The 24,807-nt window shown below is 34.6% G+C and overlaps 1 protein-coding gene across 4 annotated transcripts in view; it reads left to right on the top strand.

Moving 5' to 3' along the window:
• Window positions 1–24,807, top strand: part of MCTP1 (multiple C2 and transmembrane domain containing 1) — a 562,693-nt gene that overhangs the window by 307,145 nt on the left and 230,741 nt on the right. For 2 of the 4 annotated variants that reach the window (XM_061188001.1, XM_061188000.1), the window contains exons 5-7: window positions 5,439–5,550; window positions 13,571–13,609; window positions 22,304–22,363. In XM_061188001.1, the coding sequence (XP_061043984.1) occupies window positions 5,439–5,550; window positions 13,571–13,609; window positions 22,304–22,363 (211 nt within the window). The remainder of the gene's footprint in view (window positions 1–5,438; window positions 5,551–13,570; window positions 13,610–22,303; window positions 22,364–24,807) is intronic. The other 2 variants (XM_061188002.1, XM_061188003.1) reach the window with 2 other exon arrangements.

The following is a 24,807-nucleotide window of genomic DNA, read 5'->3' as shown; positions in this document are numbered from 1 at the left end:
TGCAAAGGAGGCTGCCAAATCATCTTTGGTGGTTTTAAAGAGATGGTTTAGATTAGGGGTCCCCAACCCCTGTTAGGAACCGGGCTGCAGAGCAGGAGGGGAGCGGCAGGCGAGCGAGGGAAGCTTCGTCTATTTACAGCCCGTCCCCGTCACTCGCATTACCGCCTGAGCTCCGCCTCCTGTCAGATCAGCAGCATTAGGTTCTCATAGGAGCACGAACCCTACTGTGAACTGCACATGCAAGGGATCTAGGTTGCCCGCTCCTTATGAGAATCTAATGCCTGATGATCTGAGGTGGAGCTGAGGCAGTGATGCTAGCGCTAGGGAGCAGCTGCAAATACAGATTATCATTAGCAGAGAGGTTTGACTGCACAGAGACCATAATAAATCCATTGCTTGCAGACTCATGAAGCTGCTGTATAGCACAGGGAGATCAGCTCGGTGCTTTTTTTTTTTTAATAAATTTATTTATTTGTTTATTTTTGGCTGCATTGGGTCTTCATTGCTGTGTGCGGGCTTTCTCTAGTTGTGGCGAGTGGGGCCTACTCTTCGTGGCGGCGCGCAGGCTTCTCATTGCAGTGGCTTCTCTTGTTGCGGAGCACGGGCTCTAGGCGCACAGGCTTCAGTAGCTGTGGCACGCGGGCTCAGTAGTTGTGGCTCACGGGCTCTAGAGCACAGGCTCAGTAGTTGTGGCGCACGGGCTTAGTTGCTCTGCGGCATGTGGGATCTTCCCGGACCAGGGCTCAAACCTGTGTCCCCTGCATCGACAGGCAGATTCTTAACAAGTACGCCACCAGGGAAGCCCCCCAGCTCTGTGTTTTGTGACGACCTAGAGGGGTGGGATGGGGAGGGAGAGAGGGAGGCTCATGAGGGATGGGATATAGGTATACATATAGCTGATTCACTTTGTTGTACAGCAGAAACTAACACAACATTGTAAAGCAATTATAATCCAATAAAGATGTAAAAAAAAAAAAAACCTATCAGTGAGCGGCAAGTGAAAACAAGCTCAGGGTTCCCACTGATTCTGCATTATGGTGAGTTGTATAATTATTTCATTATATATTACAATGTAGTAATAATAGAAATAAAGTGCACAATAAATGTAATGCGCTTGAATCATCCTGAAACCATCCCCCACCCCCCAACCCCCGGTCTGTGGAAAAATTGTCTTCCATGAAACTGGTCCCTGGTGCCAAAAACGTTGGGGACCGCAGGTTTAGATGATCATGTTATATCATGTGGCAGGAATAGTGGAAAGCAGAGTAATGGGTCAGATCACAACTTTATATTTTAAATGTAGATGAAATATAAATAGTAGAACTCCTTATATGTTGTAGCCTGAGCACAGTGGCAGCTTATTGGTGGTCTTCTAATGGTCATCTGTGCCTCAAACTGGACAAAAGAGTGGCCTTTTCTATACTTCCTACGTGTCCTTCATTCCAACCCAGAGCCTAGCAGTCTGACCTCAGGGTGATTGCTTGCTCCCCGCCTCAGCATGGCTGAAGGAAGTCCTAGGTGGTGGTGTATGTGGTCCGTTATCATGAAACTGAGCTCCAGCTAGACTGGGCTGTGCTGTTCTTCTGTAAAGGCCACGGTTATTTTCTCTGTAGATTCTGCATAAGGGTATGCAAATTACTAGGTTTAATCACAGAGCATAAGTTTCTCTTTTTCTCTATTAAAGATAGATTACTGGTGAAAAATAATTTTAAATGGAAAAACATATGAGATGGGTAAAAAACCAAAAGATTATAAGCATTTGGTGTTTATTTTACCACATTACTTATTTTATGTATTTAACTAACTATACCCTCCCCTCAAAACCACATAAACATCAAATTACCACTTTTAAAAATCACATATTTGTGTATGCCATTACAGTCTATGTATAAAAATCAATATGGGAATTCTCTGGCAGTCCAGTGGTTAGGACTCCATACTTTCACTGCCAAGGGCCTGGGTTCTGGGTTCAATCCCTGGTCGGGGAACTAAGATCCCATAAGCCACGCAGTGGGGCCAGAAAAAAAAAAAAAATAGAAATCAGTACTCTCTGGATGTAGACAGATGGATAATAATAGTAGCCGTATAAATACTTATGCTACTATATAATGCATTAAGGTATTGCTTTTGAAAAAAAAAATAAATAAGCATCATAAAGAATTACAAATGTTCTTAAATCTTTATCATGTAATCATTATAAAAATGTAATGAAGTTTTGGCTATTAATTTTTATACGTAATCATTTTTACAGGAAAATGAACCAAATCAAATTGTAACCCCATATAAATACATATGTGTGTATGTGTGTATATATATACATGTGTGTATGTATATATATATACACATATATACTATAATGCCTAATATGCATTTGTTAAAATAAAAGGAACAAGTTGTTATCATCAAACCACAATGATTAGTTATAACTAAATTAATATTGGAGCAATTTGCATCACAACTGTTGTAACTTATGTATATTATCAGTTTGATAGGTTACTTATATTTCAATTAAAACCCCTGACATAAAAAAACTGTTCATATTTTTCATAACACAATTTCTTGAATTGGTAAATTAAGCATCATTTGAAAGAGTGTCCTAGTATTGTAAAATCTTAGCATTGAAAGGTACCTGTGGTTCCCCCAAATTATTTGGGGACCTTTATAAATGTATAGATTTCCAGACACCACCCGCAATCTACAGAACCAGAATCATTATTGATAGAGTTCAGGATTATGCACTTTTTAAAAGCTTCCAGTTGATTCTGAGGTGCAGCCAGGATTGAAAGATTTTATTTGGACCACTTTCCCCATCAAGCCCTCTCCCCAGTACTAGAATCCAACAGTATCATTTACTAAATGTTAAGCTCCATGAAGACAAGTATCTTATCTTTGGTCTTGACTGCTGGTTTTTACCCAGAACCTAGTATCACATATGTTCAATTCATGTTTTGTGAATTAAATGAATGAATGATTGAACAAGCAAGGGAACATTCCTAATTTGCCAATATTTCAGTATTCAAGTGTGGTGCTGAATGTTCCACAGTCCCTTAGGCTTATGGAGGGCATGAACCCCTATTTGTTCAATATTAATTGAAATATGTAAACAAGATATTACCTACACATTATCAGTTGAATGTGTATTTTACATTATTTTCTAAAAGTTACTGTGGGTAATATTGAGCAATTCATAATCTCTTCCTTAGAGATACTTATCTAATTCTGAAGTCTTCTAAGTATTGATCACCTCTTCTAAGTGCTGGTTTCCTTGCATTTCTGAATCTAAAAATTTAGGCATAGGTTTAAATAGCCAAAAATAGAAGCATTATTTTAAATAGTAGAAGTTCATCAAATAACTATACGTTGTTTTTAAAGTATATTTATAATGTATATCAGGCAATTTATATTTTATATTTTCCTCTTCTCCCACTTGTTTGTTTACTCTTCTGATTAAGAAAAAAAATCTTAAAGAACTAAAAGGAAGGTAGTGGTCAGTAAAAGACCGTCATTGAGTTGTTGGACTCAAATTTATAGAAAATGGCTGCTATTGCACTCTGTGTATTTAGAGATCACAGAGAACGGCCTTACAGTTTTCTTAATACTGCTGTACTTCCTTAGCCTTTCCAGCAGCCCCACAGCCTTTCTAGAACCCCATGAAGAGCTGAAACTTAGGCAGTGAATCCAAGTATACCCAATTGGCCCATGATTTATTGGATAACTTAATACATTGATGTTATTTTAATAACAACAAAAATTGTACCGGAAATTAAAGGAAGACAAAATTGCTTTTCTTCTTAAAAATATATAGTATATATAAGTCCATGCACTCTCTCACTTCGTCCCAGCTTACCCTTCCCCCTCCCTGTGTCCTCAAGTCCATTCTCTACGTCTGCATCTTTATTCCTGTCCTGCTCCTAGGTTCTTCATAACCATTTTTTTTTTTTAGATTCCATATATACGTGTTAGCATACGGTATTTATTTTTCTCTTTCTGACTTACTTCACTCTGTATGACAGACTCTAGGTCCATTCACCTCACTACAGATAACTCAGTTTCGGTGCTTTGTGACCACCTAGAGGGGTGGGATAGGAAAGGTGGGAGGGAGATGCAAGAGGGAGGGGATATGGGGATGTATGTATATGTATAGCTGATTCACTTTGTTATAAAGCAGAAACTAACACACCATTGTAAAACAATTATACTCCAATAAAGATGTTAAAAATATATATATAGTATATATTTTGGCTTATTCGTTTAATGACAGTTCAAAATCTTTTTTTATATTTTATATATTTATTTTTTATTGAAGCATAGTTGACATACAGTATTGGTCTCAGGTATACAACATTGTGGCTCTGACAATTATAGACATTACAAAATGATCTCAATAAGTCTAGTAACCATCTGTCACCATACAAAGTTATTACAACATTGTTGACTATATTCTCTATGCTGTATGTTATATCCCTGTGTATTTATTTTATGACTGGAAGTATATGCCTCTTAATTCCCTTCACCTATTTAGTCCATTCCCCCACTCCCCTCCCTTCTGGCAACAGTTTGTTCTGTGTATCCATGAGTCTGTTTCTGCTTTGTTTAGATTTTTCTTTTGTTTTGTTTTTTAGATTTGACATATAAGTGAAATCATATGCTATCTGTCTTGGTCTGGCTTATTTCACTTAGCATGATACCCTCCAGGTCCATCCATATTGTTGCAAATGGCAAGATTTCACTCTTTTTTTATGGCTGAGTAATATTCCTTTGTGTGTGTGTGTGTGTATGTGTGTGTATATATATACATATATAGATATATATACACATAAATACCACATCTTTTTTATCCATTCATCTATCAATGGATACTTTGGTTGTTTCCATATCTTGGCTATTGTAAATAATGCTGCAATAAACATAGGGGTGCATGTATCTCTTCCAATTGTGTTTTTGTTTTCTTTGGATAGATACCCAGGAGTAGAATTGCTGGATCATATGATAGTTCTATTTTTAATTTTTTGAGGCACCTCCGTATTATTTTCCATAGTGGCTGCACCAATTTAAATTCCCACTAACAGTGTACAGGTGTTCCTTTTTCTCCACAACCTCACGAACACTTATTATTTGTTGCTTTTTTGATAATCACCATTCTGACAGGTGTGAGGTGACATATTGTGGTTTTGATTTGCATTTCCCTGATAATTAGTGATTTTGAGCATCTTTTTATGTGTCTGTTGGCCATCTGCATGTCTTTCTTGGAAACATGTTTATCCATTTTTAAATCAAATTGCTTGTTTTTTTGATATTGAGTTGTATGAGTTCTTTATATATTTTGGGTATTAAACCCTTATTGGTTATATCATTTGCAACTATCTTTTCTCATTCAGTAGTTTGCCTTTCGTCAATGGTTTCCTTCATGCTCAAAATCTTAATATTTTATATCATAGGCCCACGGATGTGACCGTAACACTGAAAGATCCCCATTATCCTGACCATGATCTTGGAATGATTTTACTCTCAGTCGTCCTTACCCCTAAAGAAGGAGAACACAGGGATGTGGTAAGTTCCCCCTCAGCCTAGTTGTAGCTTTCTTGCTCTCACTTGTTTGAATGTCGTGAGCCTTCTCTGACCCAGAGGTAATATTAAAGAGAAACAGCATAAGAGGATCTGGCCTGTTCTTTGTTTCTGTGAGTATCCTGGGTACCAGTAGTCTAGTTGTATTGTATTTTTTGAATTCAAATTTCCTATTTTATTCTCCAGATCAGAACCTCTTATAAATAAGGGATATATTTGCATCTTTTATCATTATTTTATTTTCCAATTTCAGACTGTTATTTGTAGCAAATGGTGGTATTTATTCAGAGATTACATTTTTCCACATTGAGGTGTCCAGACCTTACTATTTTGATTATATTGTCAGATGTACCATAACAAAGAAAATGAGGTGAAATTACAGTAGAGTTTCTGCTTTCTGGTATTTGTTTGATGAATGATTAGTGAGTACTCTTCATCTTCTTGATGGGCTTCCATATCGGTGTTACCCATTTTCCAGCCCTGGCTGTCTGTACTTCCTTGCACACCATGCTGCTATGAGAAACTGACAAGGGATACAGAGGAGCTAATTACTCCAGCACTGTTGAAGTGACATTAAAAAATATCAGGTTTGACCTGCATCGGTATGCTTGCCAGTGCACTTTCTGCCACAATTTACCAGAATTTATTTATTAGACTCAGGGTACTTTCACATACTAGTAGCTATTCTCACTAGTTCTGATTGCAACACATTTTAGGAGTAGACGTAATTTTTTAGGCAAGTTTAAATATTCTATTTCAGCAATGTGTGTATTGCTGGTTTAAAATAATGCACGATTAAAGTTGGTATATGTTTTCTGCTGGAAAGGTATTATTGGCATTTTTCCCTAGACTGTAAATAAAAATAGTGAATTACAACTCCAAATTTGGAAGTGTTTTAAACTCATTGAAAAATTCACCCTTTTCAAAGTATTTTTCTCTATCCTTTAAAAAAATTAAACAATGAGCACATATGTAATATTTGCAAAGAATGATTTAAGTATCTATATGTCATTCAGTGAGGAAGAAAATTTTCTTTTCGAACAAGTACTATCAAATAATACCTACTGTGAGAACTTAGCACTGTGAAAGAATGTATGTATGTGCACAGGCATAGGCCCATGTGCGCAGATGGAAGGGTGTGTGAGGACATTTTTTCACAGAGAACATTTAGAAATAAAAGCCCATCATTTTAAAAGTCACCAATTCAGAATATATTATTTCACCCAGTGCAAGCCAAGGAGTATATGCTAGCTGGCTAATCCATACACAGGAATAAAGTGTAAGTGTTCATTTATTCAAATAATCCTGGTATTCACCAGGAACCTACTATAAGCCAAATCCTGTGCTAGACCCTTTGGATACAGTAGAACTAAAATCCAGTGGAGAGCTCAGAAATCAAATAATCATGGAAGGAAATGTAAAATGACAACTGTTTTAAGTGCCATAAAAGGGAGGTGCATGCTGCTGTAGAGCAAATATAGGAGAATTTGTTCTAGTCGGGAACAGGGATTCTCCAAGGAAGTCAAATGGGAGATGAGGTCTGAAGTGTGAATAGAAGTTGATAAAGGCAAAAACACAGGAAGAGAGGAAATATTTCAAGCAGAGGAAATAGCACATGCAAAGGCCCTGTGGCTAGAGAAACCAAGCTGCACTCCAAGAATTGAAAAAGTACTGGAGCTTAGAGAAGGTGGAAGCAAACAGAGTGTGAAAGATCCTGGTGCATGATGACAGTGAAAGGGAGACACCCAGACTGCATAGGGACTGTTGGCCATGTTAAGGTTTGTAGTCTTTCCCCAAAGAGGCAATGGGAAGCCTTTGAAAAGTCTGTAAATAGGAAGTGGCATCATTTTATTTGCCTTTTGTTGTGTAGCTGCATTGTAGAAAACAGATGAAAGAGTAAGAATGAATGCTTGGAGACCAACGAGGAGCTATTTTGAAAATCCTGGTGGAAGGTGATGGAGATTTGGATTAGAATTGTCAGAGGTAGAGATGGAAAGAAATGAAGAAGTTTATCTATAGGAGGTAAAATCAACAAAACTTGGTGATAGAGTATTTTGGTGGGGGGGATCCTTTGTTATTTTAATGAAGGACAACACCATAAATGAAAATACTTAAGTGCCTGAGGTCTTAGGACGTGTCTCCAGACCATCCAAACTGCCAGTATTACTGGGGATTCAAATGATATGGCAGCTGTTTTAGTTATTTGGGTGATTTGATGATGGAGGGTCTGCTGATTTTTTACATTAAAAGAATATTTATTAAATACTCTAACATCAAACTGAGGGTTTGAAGGATTAAGTTAGTATCAAGAGACTTTATGACGAAGCTGCTGAGTTCTAAATTACACAGAAATATATGTCAGCACAGGCAAAGTAGTTCCTGACATGCGTTTTTCTTCAACCATTCTCGCAAAAACCCTTCAATCTCCACTGCTGTTCAGACTTATTTAGGCACACTGTCTTTCTAATTAGAAAAGATCATTTAAAAATATTATAGTGCCTGGTTACTGATCATCAGTGATTTATCAAACACGAATAGGAATGAAAACAGGTTACATGAAACAGTTACACATCAAAAATCTGGTATTATTAATCTTCTTTTCTTTCTTTTTCTTTCTCCTTATCGTATCTCTCCAGCCACATTCACCCTTAACACAAAGAGTTCTTCCTGAAATCTTCATGCCATTTTCTTGGTTCAGATTTCTTTGGCTACCCCAGCTTTTTGGAAAAAAAATCTTTTACTGCTGAGTATTTTTCATTTGCTTGCCTTACTTCATGCCTCCCCCTTCACAGTCCCAAATAGCACTGGATTGATGCTGCTGCAGCAATTGAAAACCGGTGTCTTCTTCCTTCCCATGTTGGACTCTCACCTGGCTTCTCTCTTCTTCACCAGAGAAGCAAGTGGCTTATCAGGGGCCAGTGCCTCAGAAAAGGTACAGCAGTTCGCCTCTGGCTGGCGAACTCTCTTGACCTCAGCCACAACTGAGAAGCAGTGAGCAGAGTGACCAGTGTGGCTATACTGGCTCCTCCTTGTGGACGTGATCAATAACCGGGAGCCTGGGGTTGGTTGTTGACAAGCAGCTGGGGCAGGGACAGCGGAGGAAGCATGAAAGGTCCCCTACAGGAAATTCTATTGGGACCCCCAGTATCCTGGCTAATCGGATTCCTAGATTTGGATTGGGGCTTCTAAGCATATGCTTTACATGATGAAAATTTCTAACAAAGACATAAATTTGTGCTTTTTCCCCTTTGTTTATTTTGGTCTGTATAGCAGTTCTAGAGCTGTTTATTAATTAAGATCTCTAAAATTGGCAAGTGACACTAGTTAGGAGATTTTGACACTCTGAATAAGAGATGCCATTTGTAGGCATCTATTGAAAAAAAACCACTTATTGAGCATCTATAAGCATTGTACCAAGTTCTATAACTCCCTCTTTATTCTTCTAAGTGTTCAGTGACCTGTGGTTATTTCTCTAATGAAATGGAAACTCCTGATGAAGGGCTTTAAGACTCTCCAGTGAGCGACATGTGTTCCCTCACTTGTAACCTTTATCCCAGCCATACAGACTCCTACACAGCTCACCTCCTCTCAAGTCCAAGCTTTCTCCAATGTGACCTTTCCTACCTAAAATATACCTGTACTGTACCTCACCTCACTTCCGTCCTATAGCCCATCACTTCTGGTTAAAAATAATAATAATTCATAAATATTTATATATATATAAATTATTGCTTCTGATTACCTTTCTTATGATGACTCCTCTCAAAACCTAGTCCAGCTTTCTGTACCTAGTGGTTATTCAGTAGGCTGTGGATGAATCTCTAAGAGGATTCTTAGAGAATGCTTGATGGGATGCTTCAAAGGTCCAGGGAAAGGTATTTTAAGTTTCCTTCTTACTTCCATATTCAAATCCCTGAGGTTGTCACAAACAACATTGGAGATAATGATTTAATTTTCCTTTTGAATTCTTAAAATTATTCTATTAGTGATAATCTGATTAAAATCAGTCTATATTGCTCTTCTCAAGATTTCTAATGATGACAATGAATTAGAAGCACATCGCTCTATTTTTTTCTTTTGCTAACATGTCAAGTATTGGCTAAATATATTTCCCTGGAATACATTTGAAATTTCTTGGTTAAAAACAGTCAATTATCCAATGTATCTTCAAATTAAATTTTTATATGCCTGAAATATATAACATATTGCTGCAGTGAAAATGACATGCTGAACTTCCACAAATTATCCAAGAACAAATCTTATTTAGAGAAATTCAGACTCATAATGCAGCAAACCAGAAATCAGTTACTAAATGCTTCACAAGTCCATTTAATATTCAGAATGATGTATAGAGAAGGAATAGAGGATGATTTTGCATTGACCTTCACACAGCAAAATTATGAGTTCTGTTCTCTTTGATTATTAGCTCAGAAATAACCTATTTTAAGCTTTTGGGACTTAAGACTTTAGTTCAGAAAAGCACATGTTTATTCTTATGCCTGTGTTTATAAGACTTTGCTAAATAATTTTTATGGATTAACATGGAGAATGGATGATATGAATTTCAAGAGCCATTGACAAATAAATCCTAACCATCAAGTAGGAAATAGAACATTAATGTTAAGAAATGCTATCAAAAGTGCGAAGAAATGAGTAACTGGAAATACAGAGGGCTTAGCATCACAAAGTGCTAAGAGTTCTAAATCAGTTATCTTGTGAGTGTTTAAAACACTGTTAATACTGACAGTGTGTTCCATGAATCATGTGGTTGGGATGATTTCTCCTTGTGTGGATTGCCAGTTCTGGAACTCAGTAAAAATGAACAAGTTGAAAACCCTATCAGCCTACTGTATCTACTAAAGCCCCTCAAACACGGAACATCTAATGATAGCTAATTAAGAAGTAAATATGAGTCATAGCAAAAGTATTTCATAGTTGCTTATATTAAAATATTCTCCACTGAGTCATGATTGAGTCTTTTTTAAAAGATTCCAGATGTGAACAGATATATATATTTTTTAATTTTCAGCGTTGTATGTATGAGAAACCAAAATCTTCTTGGGGGGCATGTTGATGACTTGCATGACACAACTGTCATTTCTGTTTTGAATGCGTGTCCTGTTTGATCCTGCAAAAGTGTGTAGTGCATACATGTGTGTCCTATATATGGTATTTTGGTCTGATAGTGTGTTTGAGTTCTTTCTGGCTCTTTTTCTAGCAGAGTTCAATCCACAGCTTTCTTCATTGGAGGATTTGTGAAATAAAAGTGAGTTCATTTGTGTTACACACTCTCTTAGATAACCTAGACCTAACAAATTGCTTGGCTAAAGCTAAAAAGTAAAAAATTTTAAGAAACATATGAATTAACCTTAGTTGATCTTTAGTTAATTCAAAAAATATATTTTTCTCTATGGTTTATTTTTGAAAAATTTCTGAATTATTCCATAAGCTAACATTTGAAAAAATATCCACCTATAAACAGTTAATATATATGTTTTATAATATGTATGTACCGTAATATCTAGCCATTCTGTGATTTTTTCTTATATCTATAGTAGTCATGTAATTGCCTAAAAAAAAAAAGATCACTGCAACAAAAGGGTAAAGCAAAAAATGGATTGAGATTGTGGAATCTTTTAAAAACATAATCAGTTCTGCAGCTCTCTCATAGGCCATATTTTTATGCTACTTATTCCATTTATTGGGCTTCAAAGAAAGTTGAGTTGCTAATAAAGAATTTGAAGGTACTATAATATTAGATAATGACACTTTCAAAAACAAATTCATATGTTTCTCAGCTGAAGTTAAGATCAAAGAGCAAAAAATAAATCTTATTTTTCTATAATTTGCTTCATCTCCTATGTTTAACATTCCCAAATCTTTCTTCTCTAACATGTCCCACAGTTAGTAAAGGTAACAATGTTAATAGTATGTCTGTTAAATTCACTTTTTAGAAAACTTTTCTACTGATTCCAGTTTTACTGAATCTGCTTTAACCCTAGAAACCCAGTTTCCTGGAAACTGAACCAGGAAAATAATGAATTGGTCCCTGTAACTGCCAAATCTTTCATACTTATACTTAGGGAAATTACTAACCTTTTGTTTGTATCAGTGTCCCAATCTGAAAAATAATACCATGCAGCTTGTTTGTAAAACTGATTTTGAGAGACAGGAAAATACCAACCCTATAGTTTGCTTCACATGTAGAAGGTTAATCGCGTGCAGTGGTTCTGAGTCAGGGGATGTGGCTTTGACCAGCAGTAGTGAATCTGTGTAATATTGAATAGTGTTGCCCTGAGATTCAACTCTTCCTCATGTTCTTAGCCCCTTTTTCATAGTAGCATTTCTCACCAAATGGAACTTTGTAAGATTCTTTGATACTAGTTGATGATGATAAATGGCCATGAGTTAAGAGATTTTCCTTTTTGATTTACTTATGTTAATTGTTCTCACCTGATTTGACTCAGAACATTGTCTCTAGGAATTATCATTCTTTGTTCACTGAAACTCTGCTTTCTGAGAAAGTTGAAAATTTATTGTCTGACTCCTTATGGAGCAGTTTTTATGAACATGGCATACCACAAAAGTATTTCGTGTCCAATTGCCTTTTAGTGATGAGAAAGTGGTGGTGGTGGTGGTGGTGATGACGACGACTAACTCATTTAACATCAACAATGAACATCTACTAAATGTCCATCTCCATAACCCAATGGTGGATTTGCTTCAGAATAAATTGGATGTTAGTACTTAGAAAAAATATTAAACAATACTTTGCAGTTCCTGGCTCCATTTGAAAAAAATTGGGGACTATTGTAACTTTAGGAAGTCTATTTCTCTTCCATATTTTGGTCAATATCTAACACAGAGTGTATATAGAGAAAATGTAACCTATAAAACCACTGTCTGCAGAAAAGAGGAATGTATCCTTACCTTGACAATTTTATGATATTTCTCATTTCCCCTTCTAGAACCTCTACATAATTCCTTTGTCTTGGTTTAGGCCAAAGGTTGCCTACTAAATGACTTACTCTTATATTAAAATCTTTCCTTTTTTGTATTTTTGTAATTTATGAGTGGTTTCTGAAATGGTCTTGCTTGATAGTGAATTTTGCTGAAGGAGATAGAGTTCTTAAAGGCACGAGTGTACTTCCTTGATATATAAATATGGCAAGCATTTCTATAAGCTGTATTCTTTGCTCCAAATAGGCCCTCATCTGCCTTAAAAGTAATGATAAAGCTAAGAGAGGGTAAAGAGGTTATCAGGAAGTTAATACCTCAGTGTTCATTGAGAATTTTTTTTACAACTGGAGAGGAAATTAAAAGTCATTGGATTTTTATGAGTTACTTTATGCAAGAGACCAGTGATCTTGGGCACTCATCACAAATCTCCATCAACCTTAATTAAAACTTGAAGTCATAAATATCTCTTACTGTGACACGAAACAACTAGTTTAAAGGATATATCATGGCTAAACATTTAGCAGGAAGATCCACTAATAGCCATCACGACATGCAGCACTTTTTCTCAGTCGAAAGCATTTGTAAACCCTGATGTAATTAAAGATTAACTGGAAGCAGAGACAATTCTAAGATGCTGCCAATGCAACAGACTTTGAATGAGTTTGAAGAGAAAAATTATTTTACACCCGGTAAAGTCATGGTACGTCATCAGCCTCCACCACCAAAAGAAACAATTGCTAATTGGGAGACTTAGTGTGTTTTTTTCCTATCAATAAGATATTTCAAATTTTCCATTCTATTTAAAATATACTGTCCCATCTCTTTGTACAAAAGAATAAAGGAAATGAACTCTCACCAGAAAGACTGCTTGAATGTTAAAGGTGCTTCTTCTAGCTGCGTGTACATGAAAAACAATTTTTGTCTTGTATAATTGTTGCTGGAAACTGTTTGCTGTTTAAATGTCAAGCTTCCTCCAGAAAACAATTGGCTGCCCTGTCCTGTACTTGAGTGATAAGATAATGAAAATGCTTTATTTCATTTACAGACAATGCTAATGAGGAAGAGTTGGAAAAGATCAAGTAAGGTAATGCTTAGCATGTGATCTTTCAGCTTTTCTTGTTGAGAAGAACTATCAGCTGCTTTCCCAATCTCTCTCATACCTCTTTAAACTATACCTCAGGATTTCATCACTCTTCAATTGTTTTTTTTTCCCCATAAACTTTAAGCAAACCATGTGATGCTTTTAAAGTAAATAGAAATCACACTGATCAATCACATCCAAATCATCCTCTTGCTAATCTCTGGTCACTTCTCAGCATCATTTGCAACATCTGGTTTCTGTTCTCTGTACCACAGGGTCTAGAAAATGCCTTTGCTCTAGATCAGGTATAAAATAATGGCACTAGGGTAGGGACAACTCCAGAGAGAAGGAAGATCCATGTAATTTACTGTTTTTGTTCACTGAAAACTGAGTCTAAGATTTTCTAAACTCAAAAATCCCTTTATTGCTGCATCTTTGGAGTGTATCATGAGAACAATTTTCCATCATTGCCTCTTCTCACTTCAAGAAATAAATAGCTCTTGGAAGTGAGAGGAATTTATGGATCCTATAACTTACCAAGCTCTGGCTCTTCTTATAACTTGTAAAATATATAAGATATAAACTAAGCTTCTAATTTGTTCAGTGGTGGTACCACTCTTGGACACAAATAAATATCAAGATGTAACTGACTTTTGTATGACTACTCCTTGGAATAAATCAAAGGGATTTTATTTGTAAAAATCTTTTTTGCTCAAATTTCTATTTTTAAAAGTTGGTATTCCTTTTGAATAGTGATTCATTTTCTTAGACCCTGGAACATGACAATCTTTTTTCTTCCATTCTGATTGAATCATGCTATTACTTAAATTTTTCTTTGATTTTGTCACTTTCATTATTGTGAATTAAGAAAATACTTATATCAAAATGATTTTTTATTTATGGTAATGTCTTAATTGCTTTAACAAGTATTTCTTACTGTAAAAACTTTCTTCCCAGTTATTATAGAATTAATGACCAAAAGATAATTTGGATCATAAAAAGGTCAGGTCCACATTAAAAATCACCTTTATCATTTTAATAAGATGAAAAACATTTATTAAGGAAAATTGCTGAATATTTCTGACTTAGTGTTCACTATATTTTCTACAGGCCAAAATAAAATTTCAACAATCTTAAAGAAATGTTTGCACTGTTCATATTTGTAATACACTTTTTTCTTTGTAAATGTACTTCAGAATTAGTGTTATATTAAAAGTATATATGTTTAAAAATTCAGGTAATTTGGCTTTCTTCATTCTGTGTCTATCTTATACTATATCTATGTAAAAACATTGTAATCCATTAATATGTAGCAATATCTCTCTTCCAGTTGTAGTTAAGATGTAATGCTAGAACAGGATATTATATAGTTTTTAGTATTAATTAGTGGAAATAATCCGTTTTATTGTAAGATAAAAGACCAAACATAAAGATTCTTCTTTAAATAGTTCATTTAATTTACATTTAAATTTAATTTTAAGGATCAATTAAGTCAACATAAATCCATGTCTTTTCCTTTGATCTACAAAAAAAATAAAAATAAATAATAAACATCTACTCTTTACTATTTTTATATCTAAACTTCTCAGAGTTTTTAATTACTAATAATCCAATTGTACATTCAAACTGGTGAATTTCCTAGCTGGCCGTTGATGACACAGAATTCCCTGTGTCTAACTGCACTCATTGGGAGATTATTTTTCATGTACATGGTAATATGGCTTTTGGGTTTTTAGCCTAAGGGATTTTCAGTTTTATAAAATTTAATGGAGATATTGAATGCTGTGTAGAAGAAAATCATTTGTTTTTTTTTTCCATTGAGAACATACTGAATACCTAATAATTCATTCAGTTTGTCACTGTCCCCTAAAGCATGTGCCATATTCATCCATATTAGTGTTACAAGAGCAGAGTGTTAAATTCAAAATCTAGGGAAAGTTTGAAGTTTCAATTACCACCTAGTCCGCCATCCTTCACACACAATGAGACGGCTCCCCCAATTCTTCCTCCAGGGATTGAAGGAGGCAGGACAATGTTCAAGTAAATTGTGCCTCCTGAGAAACTAAGGGATAAATGACTGTACCGTGTAGTTGCGTGTGTCACTATGTTACTATGTTGTGGAAATGCATCCCTTTTCTAATGATTTCAGCCTTCCCCTTAAAGATTCTTGTGTGAGTAAAGATTTTTCCTCTTTTATTTTTGGAAAGAGGATATAATTTATTTGCATGACACTTAAATACAAGTATTTTACATTTGATAGAACTATGCTCAAAGTCAAAGGTGAAGTTTTCATATAAATAGGTCATTTTCTTCTTTGGAATCTTGGTTTCTGAGAATGAGGTCTGCTTTTTTATAGCAGGGCTTCGGTATGCTGCCTGCCTGTGAGCACCCATGGTGAAGGTGAGATCTGAGAATTATACACTTTGTGGCAAAGACTTCAATAGAGTCAGATAGTGTTGTTAGATATTCTCTCCAGTATGGAGTTTTTCTTTGCTTTCTTGTTTTTTTCAGAAGTGATATAACCATGGAGCGGGGAAGTGCTAAATTGACATTGTTAGCTTTTAATATGCACATCTCCCCTGTATACAAGTTCATCAGCTCATGGAATTTCCCATTACTTAAATATCTGCTTTTCATTTTCATTGTCTTGCCCATAGCAGATTTTTTGTGCTATGGAAACCTAATCTGTGGCAATAACATAATGTGGGGTTGTATTTACTAATGAAAACGAGAGAGGTGAAGAGCCGACTTGAGGAGTAATTGCTGTTCAGGACAGACTTAGATATTATTTGGAGTAAATGTGTTACCACCTAATAATGAGTAGGAAAAAAATACACTTAACTTACCCCCGAAAAGGGAAAATGTATAAAGTACATGCTATATTTAAATGGTATGTTGGCCAGTAAATAATTATGAATTCCGTAGCCTTTCCTCTTCTGGGGATAGTAGCATCCTTTAAAACATTCATTCTGGTTTTCCACAAGCACACTTTCCATTGTGCACATTTCTAATTCTGCCCACACTCAGCTGTTGTAGAAAAATGTTATTTTAAGAAGAAAGGGATTGATGTCTCCATAAACTTGGGCAACTGGATAATTATCCTGGTCAAAGTATTATACTTAGGTGACAAAATGCATTTTGGCAGAGAAATGGTGATGCTTTGAGTTATTGTAATATTTTATTCTTTAGAAGAAGCTTATCATTGATAATTTATTATAAGGCTAAATTATTCAACAAGAAAGTTTCATGAGCTTAGAAGAGAAGGTGTATATGAATTTCGTGAATAAATTCTGTGGGGGGTCAAACAAAAAATGGAAAATAAGTAATGAAATAATTGCCTCTATCAGATGGCAAGCAGAAAGGATTTTATACTACATTGTGTGTGTTTTAACATAGAAGAATGTGTTTATCAGTGGGTATGATAATAAACTTATGTGCTTTCAATAAATCACTTTAATTCTATGAGAAGTAACCATTGTAATAATATAAAGACACACACATTGCAATTTCTGTTCTCAACAATAACAGTTGAAAATTGTTTTAAAGAGAGTTCATCCTTTGAATAATATAATATGACTATGTGATGACGTCTCATTAGCATATCTTCTGTTACTTGATGGCTTATTTTTTTAGTAATGTATCTTTTTTATAAAGATTTTATTTTAATCACTTAGCATAATTTTAATGAACTATAAAACACTTTATTCACTGGTTGAATGAGGCAATTTATAATAAGACTCTTGGCAAGGATATTGTTAATTTAAACTAGAGCACACTCTCAACACTGTAAGTCTGCAGGGCGTAGTTAAACCTGACACCTTGGATGACACATTAAAAATGCATCAGTGAAAACCTCTAAGTGCTTTAATTTAAGGAACGGTAGAGAAACAGATTAACACATTTTTAAGTGTCTCACACAGTCAGACATAGTGGGGAAAAAAGTCATTATTTAACAATTATCATGTCCTTTCCACAAAGACCTCATATCCTGATAATACATAGGTGATGATCTTTAAAAAATTGCAAAAAATGAAAACTTTATTGGTCATTGACTTTCTCAACTGTGAATGACCAAAATGGCTTTTCTTTGATGTCTCATTTCAAATGATTATGCCTATGTATTTGAAAAAATTAGTTGCTTACATGTTTTTGAAGGAAATATAAAATTCTTTAAAAAATTCTTACTATTAATTTTGTCCTCCCAAATTTCTGTTATTTGGAAATGCTATAAAGTCAACCTCATAATTAAGGCTTCTAACAGTCCACAATGCTGCAGTAAACAAAGGACTAATAGCATGAGCATTTGCATTATAAAGGACTGTATTTTTACCTCAATTAATTACACTCCTAAAATTTGTAGTAAGTTTATTTAAAATAGAGATAGCTTAATGTCAGTAAATATTTGATTATCCCCTCAAAATACATGGAGCCATAATTAAATTTTATATTGAGATGATTTTTTTCTTGCTGTTTTGACAGGGTTTTCCCATAGGTATAAGATATCATACATTTTTATGTATTGTAATTCATAACTACAGGGATTTCTGTAACAATGGCATTATATTTATTTGACCACTCATGTTGAATTTTTAAAATGTTGTGGGTCCTTTGAGGAGAGAATCTGGATGAGTTGGCACAAAGTGAAAGGACAAAATGTAATCTCAAGTAGAAGGTGGATTCCATAATGCCTGCGTGCTAGCTCTAAGATGTTTAATTGTGGGGTCATAGACTGGCCTTCACATTGCTAACGTGTGCTACCAAGTCAGCTGATGGTTTCCCAAGACCCTTTCTGGGCTGATCAAAGGGAAGGTAACTAATATAACTTGACTCCAGGATGATGGAGCTAAGGGTTCGTTCACAGATTACATGGCCTTTTAATTCAAAGGTATATATGTATATACATACAATGTATATCAGATATATTTAACACATATATGTATATATGTTAGATATACATATATATACACATATGTATGTATATATATATATGTTAAATTGAGTGTGACCGGGAGGAGATTTATTGGTTTTAAAGCCCCCTAAATGTTTACAATGAAATTAAATCATAATTTTGTAAGGACTGGTTGACAAGCCCTGGTTGACAGCAATATATACACACATATGCATGTATTTATATATACATATCTACAAACATACACACACATATGAAACACTTAAGGTAAAATTTCTAAAAAAAAATAAAAGACAAAGCAAGGCCAGGCTTCAGCTAGAGGGTGGGTCCTCTGGGGAGCTGACCTTGCCTCTCTCCCTTCAACAATATTTAAAAGGACAGTGGGAGTTGCAGGGGGATTATATTTATGTTTAATGAGTATAAATGATATGAACATCTATTTGAGGAACCAGAAAATTGTGTTTCGGTGTGCAGTTCTACTTACTTCACATCCCTGTTTTCAGTGACACATCGATAGGCTTAGTCAACTTGACGGAGGCATCCGAGAGCCACAGCTTTGATAGCTAGATTGCAGTCTGACCAGGAAAGTCTATGAAAATTATTTACTTATGAATTTATTCATTTTTTACCTCTTAAATGCCCAAAGCGGTATTGATAAAAGGAAATTATACACCTATAAAAACATGCTGTGTAATAATACTACTACCTGGCTTGACTTTGACATTGGAATCTCATGCTTCACAATTTCCAATCTATTGTGAATGTCCTGAGTGTCATAGAACTGCTGAATTAAAATAATACACAATGGGTTTAAAGGCCTGTACATATTAAGGCTAACAAAAGATACCACCTTCAATAAAAGTTCAGTGGCTATCCTTGTTTGTCTGATGGCAAAGACATTGAAGATTCTGCGATTTATTTTACGTAGAAGGGTGAAAAATAGCATCATATTCATTTGTTATGGGAAAAAATGAACTGTCCTTTAGTTTTATTTCTCTGAGAAAAAGAATACATGTTCTAGATTTTTTAATTTAAAATTTCATTAACTCTTAGATTCACAGTAGGATTTTTGATCTTTGAGGAGAAATTTTCTTAGCATGTGTTGGTTTTTTGAGGCAAAAAATAGATTTAAAAACAATATTACCAATGGATCTTGCTACTTAATAAATTCAAAACCTCAGCAGAAATAGTTGAACAATTCATCATTCAGAATAACTTCAATTATTTTCCTTCATCAACTCGATACCTCTGGCTTTTGTTCTGTTTCCATTTGTTGTTACTTTATAATTTTAGCACTTTTAAAATGGCACTTTCCCTCACTTACCAACCTCTTGTCTTGATGGAGACTGAAATGTAACTAAATATCTATAATTATAATTTAGGACAAGTCTTCCCTGGGATTCTTGAAGAGTTTATTCTGCTTTTCTTGCCCTCCATATTAAAATCACCACTTTTGTTTAGAACTCATTATCGTAATTCCAGGTGTTTCATTATTATTGTTTTCTGTTATTGTTATTATTAGAAACTCTAGTGCAAAGAAGGCCTTGGCTAGTTTGCTGTGAATTTTATATTTATCAGAGCTATAAATGCCATAAGGGTCCACAGGAAAATTAACTTCTTTCATTTGAAATAAAGACCTAAATTTACATGACAATGTGGGTTGTAAAATGAAATATAAATTTTAGTTAATAATGACAGAAGTAGTTAAACATGGCATGAAAAGCACAGCCTGGGGACTTCAGTGGATCCAAATGTGACTGGTATTTTTGTTTCTCAAATTTTAACAGAGAAATGTAAGTTCTAAATCTTGATCATTAAAATCTCCCCTCCCCGCCACCAATTCATCAATCTCATTTTGCTCTTTGCATACTAATCACATAATTAGATCATTGCCCTCGGTGTTCATTTGAGGAAGAATGGAGAGTATGGAGTTGGTGCAATTTCAGTATTAGATCACCTAAACTTTAAATGAAGTAACAATATTTTTAAATGCTAAATGGTTGTCTTAGTTGTTGTAACTGTCAAGTCTAGAGCCAAGACTTTCACATTGATTTAACACATTTTGCAATCGAGAAACATTGAGAAAAAGCTCAATGTTAGCTAAATAACTTGTGTTATTGACTCTGGGGAAATTATTTGTGTAAGGAGCTTCGAGAAATAATTTCTTTCATATGATACTTTAAAATTTATCCACATTTTGCTAAGCATGCTGCTTAATTAAAAGAGAACTGGGAATCAAGGTAAGAAGAGAATTGGCAGTAGAATAGGAAAAGCTGCATGTTTTCCAAAAACTAGAATAAGGTTTCTTTGAGTTAAACAGTAGCATAACATCAAAAAAACTGCAATCATTCCATCTAAGGTTTGTGCCCTCACGTCCAAATGTAAGTGTATTTTTTTAGAATTTTCTTTTCAGAAACTGATACGACAGTGTGCTAAGTGTGGCAGATGAGAACCATACCTGTAAGGGTAAATGAATTATAACTCTGTAGTGATGGTAAAACCGTGTCTTAAACTCAAGACTTTTTCCTGATGACCCTGACATTAGTATGCTACCTGACCGAACCATATACAAGTAACTTAGGAAAATGTAATTAGTTTCATTAAGAAATAGATTTCATGTAAAAAGCACAGGTAGATTGCATAGATGATCTCTGATATAATTCTAGCTAAACTTAAATTACTCAAATTGCTGCACACGCTGAAGTACTTTGGTTCGTTATTATTTTCTGATATGATTTTTGGAAGGATCACTTTGAAAGAAATATATATCCTTAAGCAAATGAAATTCCATGTGACTAACAGTCAATCAAATATTTATTGAGCACCTACTATGCATAATTAGGTATCATGAGAGGTGCTGGACCATCTTAGATGGTTGTGTTAGCAACCATCTTAGTTGCTAACACAAAATCATGGAATAATCAAATAAATTACAAAACGGCTTCCTCTACATCACAGTGTCAAAGGCTGATGCTTTCTCATAACTGTCATCAGTTTCCCATAATTTTACCATAACTGACACCCAGAGACAGGATGCAAAACATGAAAGTTTAAAGGATGCATGTAATTTAAATGTTCTCTTTAAAAGTGAGTAACTGTGCTTTTGATTTCCTAAAGGCAAATTGGTTTCACTTTATAAAAGTCTGAGGATTAAGTAATAAAATGTCCAATATGAATCCATTGCTTTGTTTCCAACTAAATAGCCACCTTTTCTCAGTATTCGTTTATTTTAAAAATTATTCTGGGGGAGCTTCAGTTAACTAAGTAATTTATATCATATATATTAAATGTTATATCATAAAACTAGGAAGTTTTTAGTAAGGAATTAAGCCAAATTTGACTAGGTACATATTTATAAATAAGATTTCTGCTACCATTCTTTGAAAATACTCTGAAGGTCTGTGGTATTAAATTTTTTTGTTAAAAGGAATGGATATTATCTGGTTTATTTCAGAATTTTAAAATATGTTTAAACAGTTCTACTTTTTAAAACAAAATGTTAGACTCAGATATATTAATCAACAACTAATAAAGAGGTAAGTATATTCTTTTAAAATTACAGAAATAATCCTCTCTAAACTTTACTACCATTGTATCAGATATGAATAAGACAAACTTTAATTGAAATAAAAAAACTTTATTCAAAAGAAGAAAACTTACAGTTTATAAACATCCAAAGTGTCTTTAGCATATATAATTTTAGGGTTTTTACTTGTCTTAATTTTGCTGAGTCAATCAAGTATTCTCAGAACACCTCAAAATTTAGCTAAATATTTGTTTATTTTTAGGAACTCTCAGAAAACGAAGTGGTTGGATCTTATTTCTCTGTGAAGTCTTTCTTTTGGAGGGTAATGTCTAAATTCTTTATATTAATGTTCTTGACTTTTGGTTCTGAATAGTTATTTTGAGAGTTAAATGTGAATTAAGAAATTCCCTTTTTAAAATAGGTTCTCAGAGAGATGTATTCATTTGTCTTCTTTATTAACTCTTATTCTAAGTCATTTAGGTGACTCATTCTTCATTTGTGAAAACTAAGAACTTCATATATTTTACATATTGCTTTGAAGTCAGTTCCTTGTGGGCCCAAATTTATCCCAGATTCTTAACAATTAGAGGCCCACAGATCTTTCAGGAATATGATGGCACTGTCTAGAGGGTCCATAAAGGTTCTTTTTCCCTTCTTGTAAAATCTGTTCCATCTATCTGGGAAAAATTTACTTCTATTACGGTGATCTTGTACTATATACATACTAGATAGTGTTTTTTCTTTGAAAAAAAAAATCCTATGAATTAGAAAACAGCAACTCTGCTTTTGCTTTGAATAAAAAAAAAAAAAAAGAAAATTCCACAGAGAACTTGTTTTCAATGCCATTGCAATTTAATGTTATTTACGCTTTCATGACTTAAACATAATGAGCTCTGTCATCCTTTTCCTCTGCTTTAATTCTGCATTGTGCGAGGCATGATTTATTACTAATGCACTCACTGCTTTGCCTTCAAAAGTTTCCCTCTTTCTTTGAATGTTCACACTTGGCACATGATTACCTAGCAATAGATACTGCAATGAAAATGCTACACTCATAGTACTTTGCCATTTTCTTTTCTTGGCTCTTAAGCTGCTCATGACTGAAAACTACATTTCTCCTTTTAGAATTTTAAGATTGTTGCAGTGTCTCATAAGCAGACTGGCAGGTACTAGATTAAGTCATGCATCGACTTGACCAGTGAGCAAGTAAACCCACATCTCTTTATCTTCTGCCTCCTCCACACACATTTTTTTTTTTTTGCAGTCTTGTGTTTGTGTGAGCTCATTTTAATTATTATAGCCTCTTCATTTCCTTTCAGTCTACTGATGGCTGCCTTCACTGATGTTATTCTGTATCGTTGGTAAAATAATATTTCCTCTTATATGCTCATGCATTATCCATGAACACACAGAGTGACTGCTTTAGAATTGTCCCATTACTTTAAATGGAAAATGGCTTTTGGGAAAATTTTTTTCTCTGTTTTCTTAAGACCCACAATTGCGGTGAATTCATATGCCAACAAAGCAGAATTCAGGGGTGTTCTGTGTTGTATTTGTTCTGCGTGCAGCAGATATGCAGCATGATCATTTTGAAGACTTGCCACCAGGACCAACTCCATAAACACTGCTTTTCAAGGGTTTTCCTTTCAAATGATTTTTTTCAGCATCTTCTTTTCACTTTCTACTTCCAAATTAGTCTTCCACTTATCAGTACTTCCCATTTGGTTGTATCCATCCTTAAATATCCTTTATTAACCTTTCTCAATCTCTTAAACTGTCTTATTTTAGAATATCAAATATGCACATTTAAAAGATAGCTTTTTTGTATCTGAAGTACAGTGATCTATTGTCTTTCTTCTGAGCATATATTGAGTGACAAACAAATGGAGTCATAAAAGCAGAACCTTTCGGGGTCGTTTATTTTACCAATGAGGAAAAACTAAGGCCCAGAGAAGTGATACCATTGCCCTGGAGTAGCTAAATGGTATGATCAGGGCCAATATTTCTCTTTCTGAATGTCATAGAAATAAATGTTTTGGTGAAGACTTAAAGTACTCGAGTTCCTTTTGGGGTTGATGAATAGAGATGCGATATATAAGTAGAGCTGCCCCTTAGTTAGTCTTCATTGACAGCCTTTCAAATTCTTATTGTGTTATGTGACCCTCTCCTCTGCAGCTCCTTAAGCCACCAATGAGTGGATATGTTTCAGGGCTGTGATGTTGCTGTATTTTAGGTTCCATTTTACAAAATCAGAAAATCAGTGACCAAGTCTGCTTTAGATCAGTGTGATCTTTCATATTCACATTCAAAGGTCACTCTGATAACCAGCCTCATTGACCTTTGCCCCAGCAATGTTTGTATTCTGATGAACTTTTAGAGGAGATGTATATGAAAAGAGGTTTCCCATAACATTTTCAGATATGCAGAAAACCTAACAGCTCAGATAAAATCTTACATGAAGAGAGTATGTGCGCTTCGTGAATTAAACAGAATGTGATTTGAAAGAAAAATTTAACAGCTTATTTATAAGGATTAATACATGTGTCCAGGAGACAGTAGCTGAGTTACACTGAGTGAAACTAAACCTGGTGAGAACTTGCTCAGCGAATGTCAGTGCTACTTGCTGTATCTTAATTTTCTTGAGAGCAGAATAAAGGGAAGAACAGTGATAAAGGGATATTCTAATCTTTCCAAAAGCATGCCATTTATAATTTATCAAAACATGGTATCTTAGGACACAAAACATTAAGCAGTGGTTATGGCAAT

The sequence above is a fragment of the Eubalaena glacialis genome, chromosome 4 (assembly GCF_028564815.1).
Source record: "Eubalaena glacialis isolate mEubGla1 chromosome 4, mEubGla1.1.hap2.+ XY, whole genome shotgun sequence".
Classification (NCBI taxonomy): Eukaryota; Metazoa; Chordata; class Mammalia; order Artiodactyla; family Balaenidae; genus Eubalaena; species Eubalaena glacialis.
The sequence above is the reverse complement of the archived record's forward strand: the minus strand, read 5'-3'. Positions and strand labels throughout refer to the sequence as shown.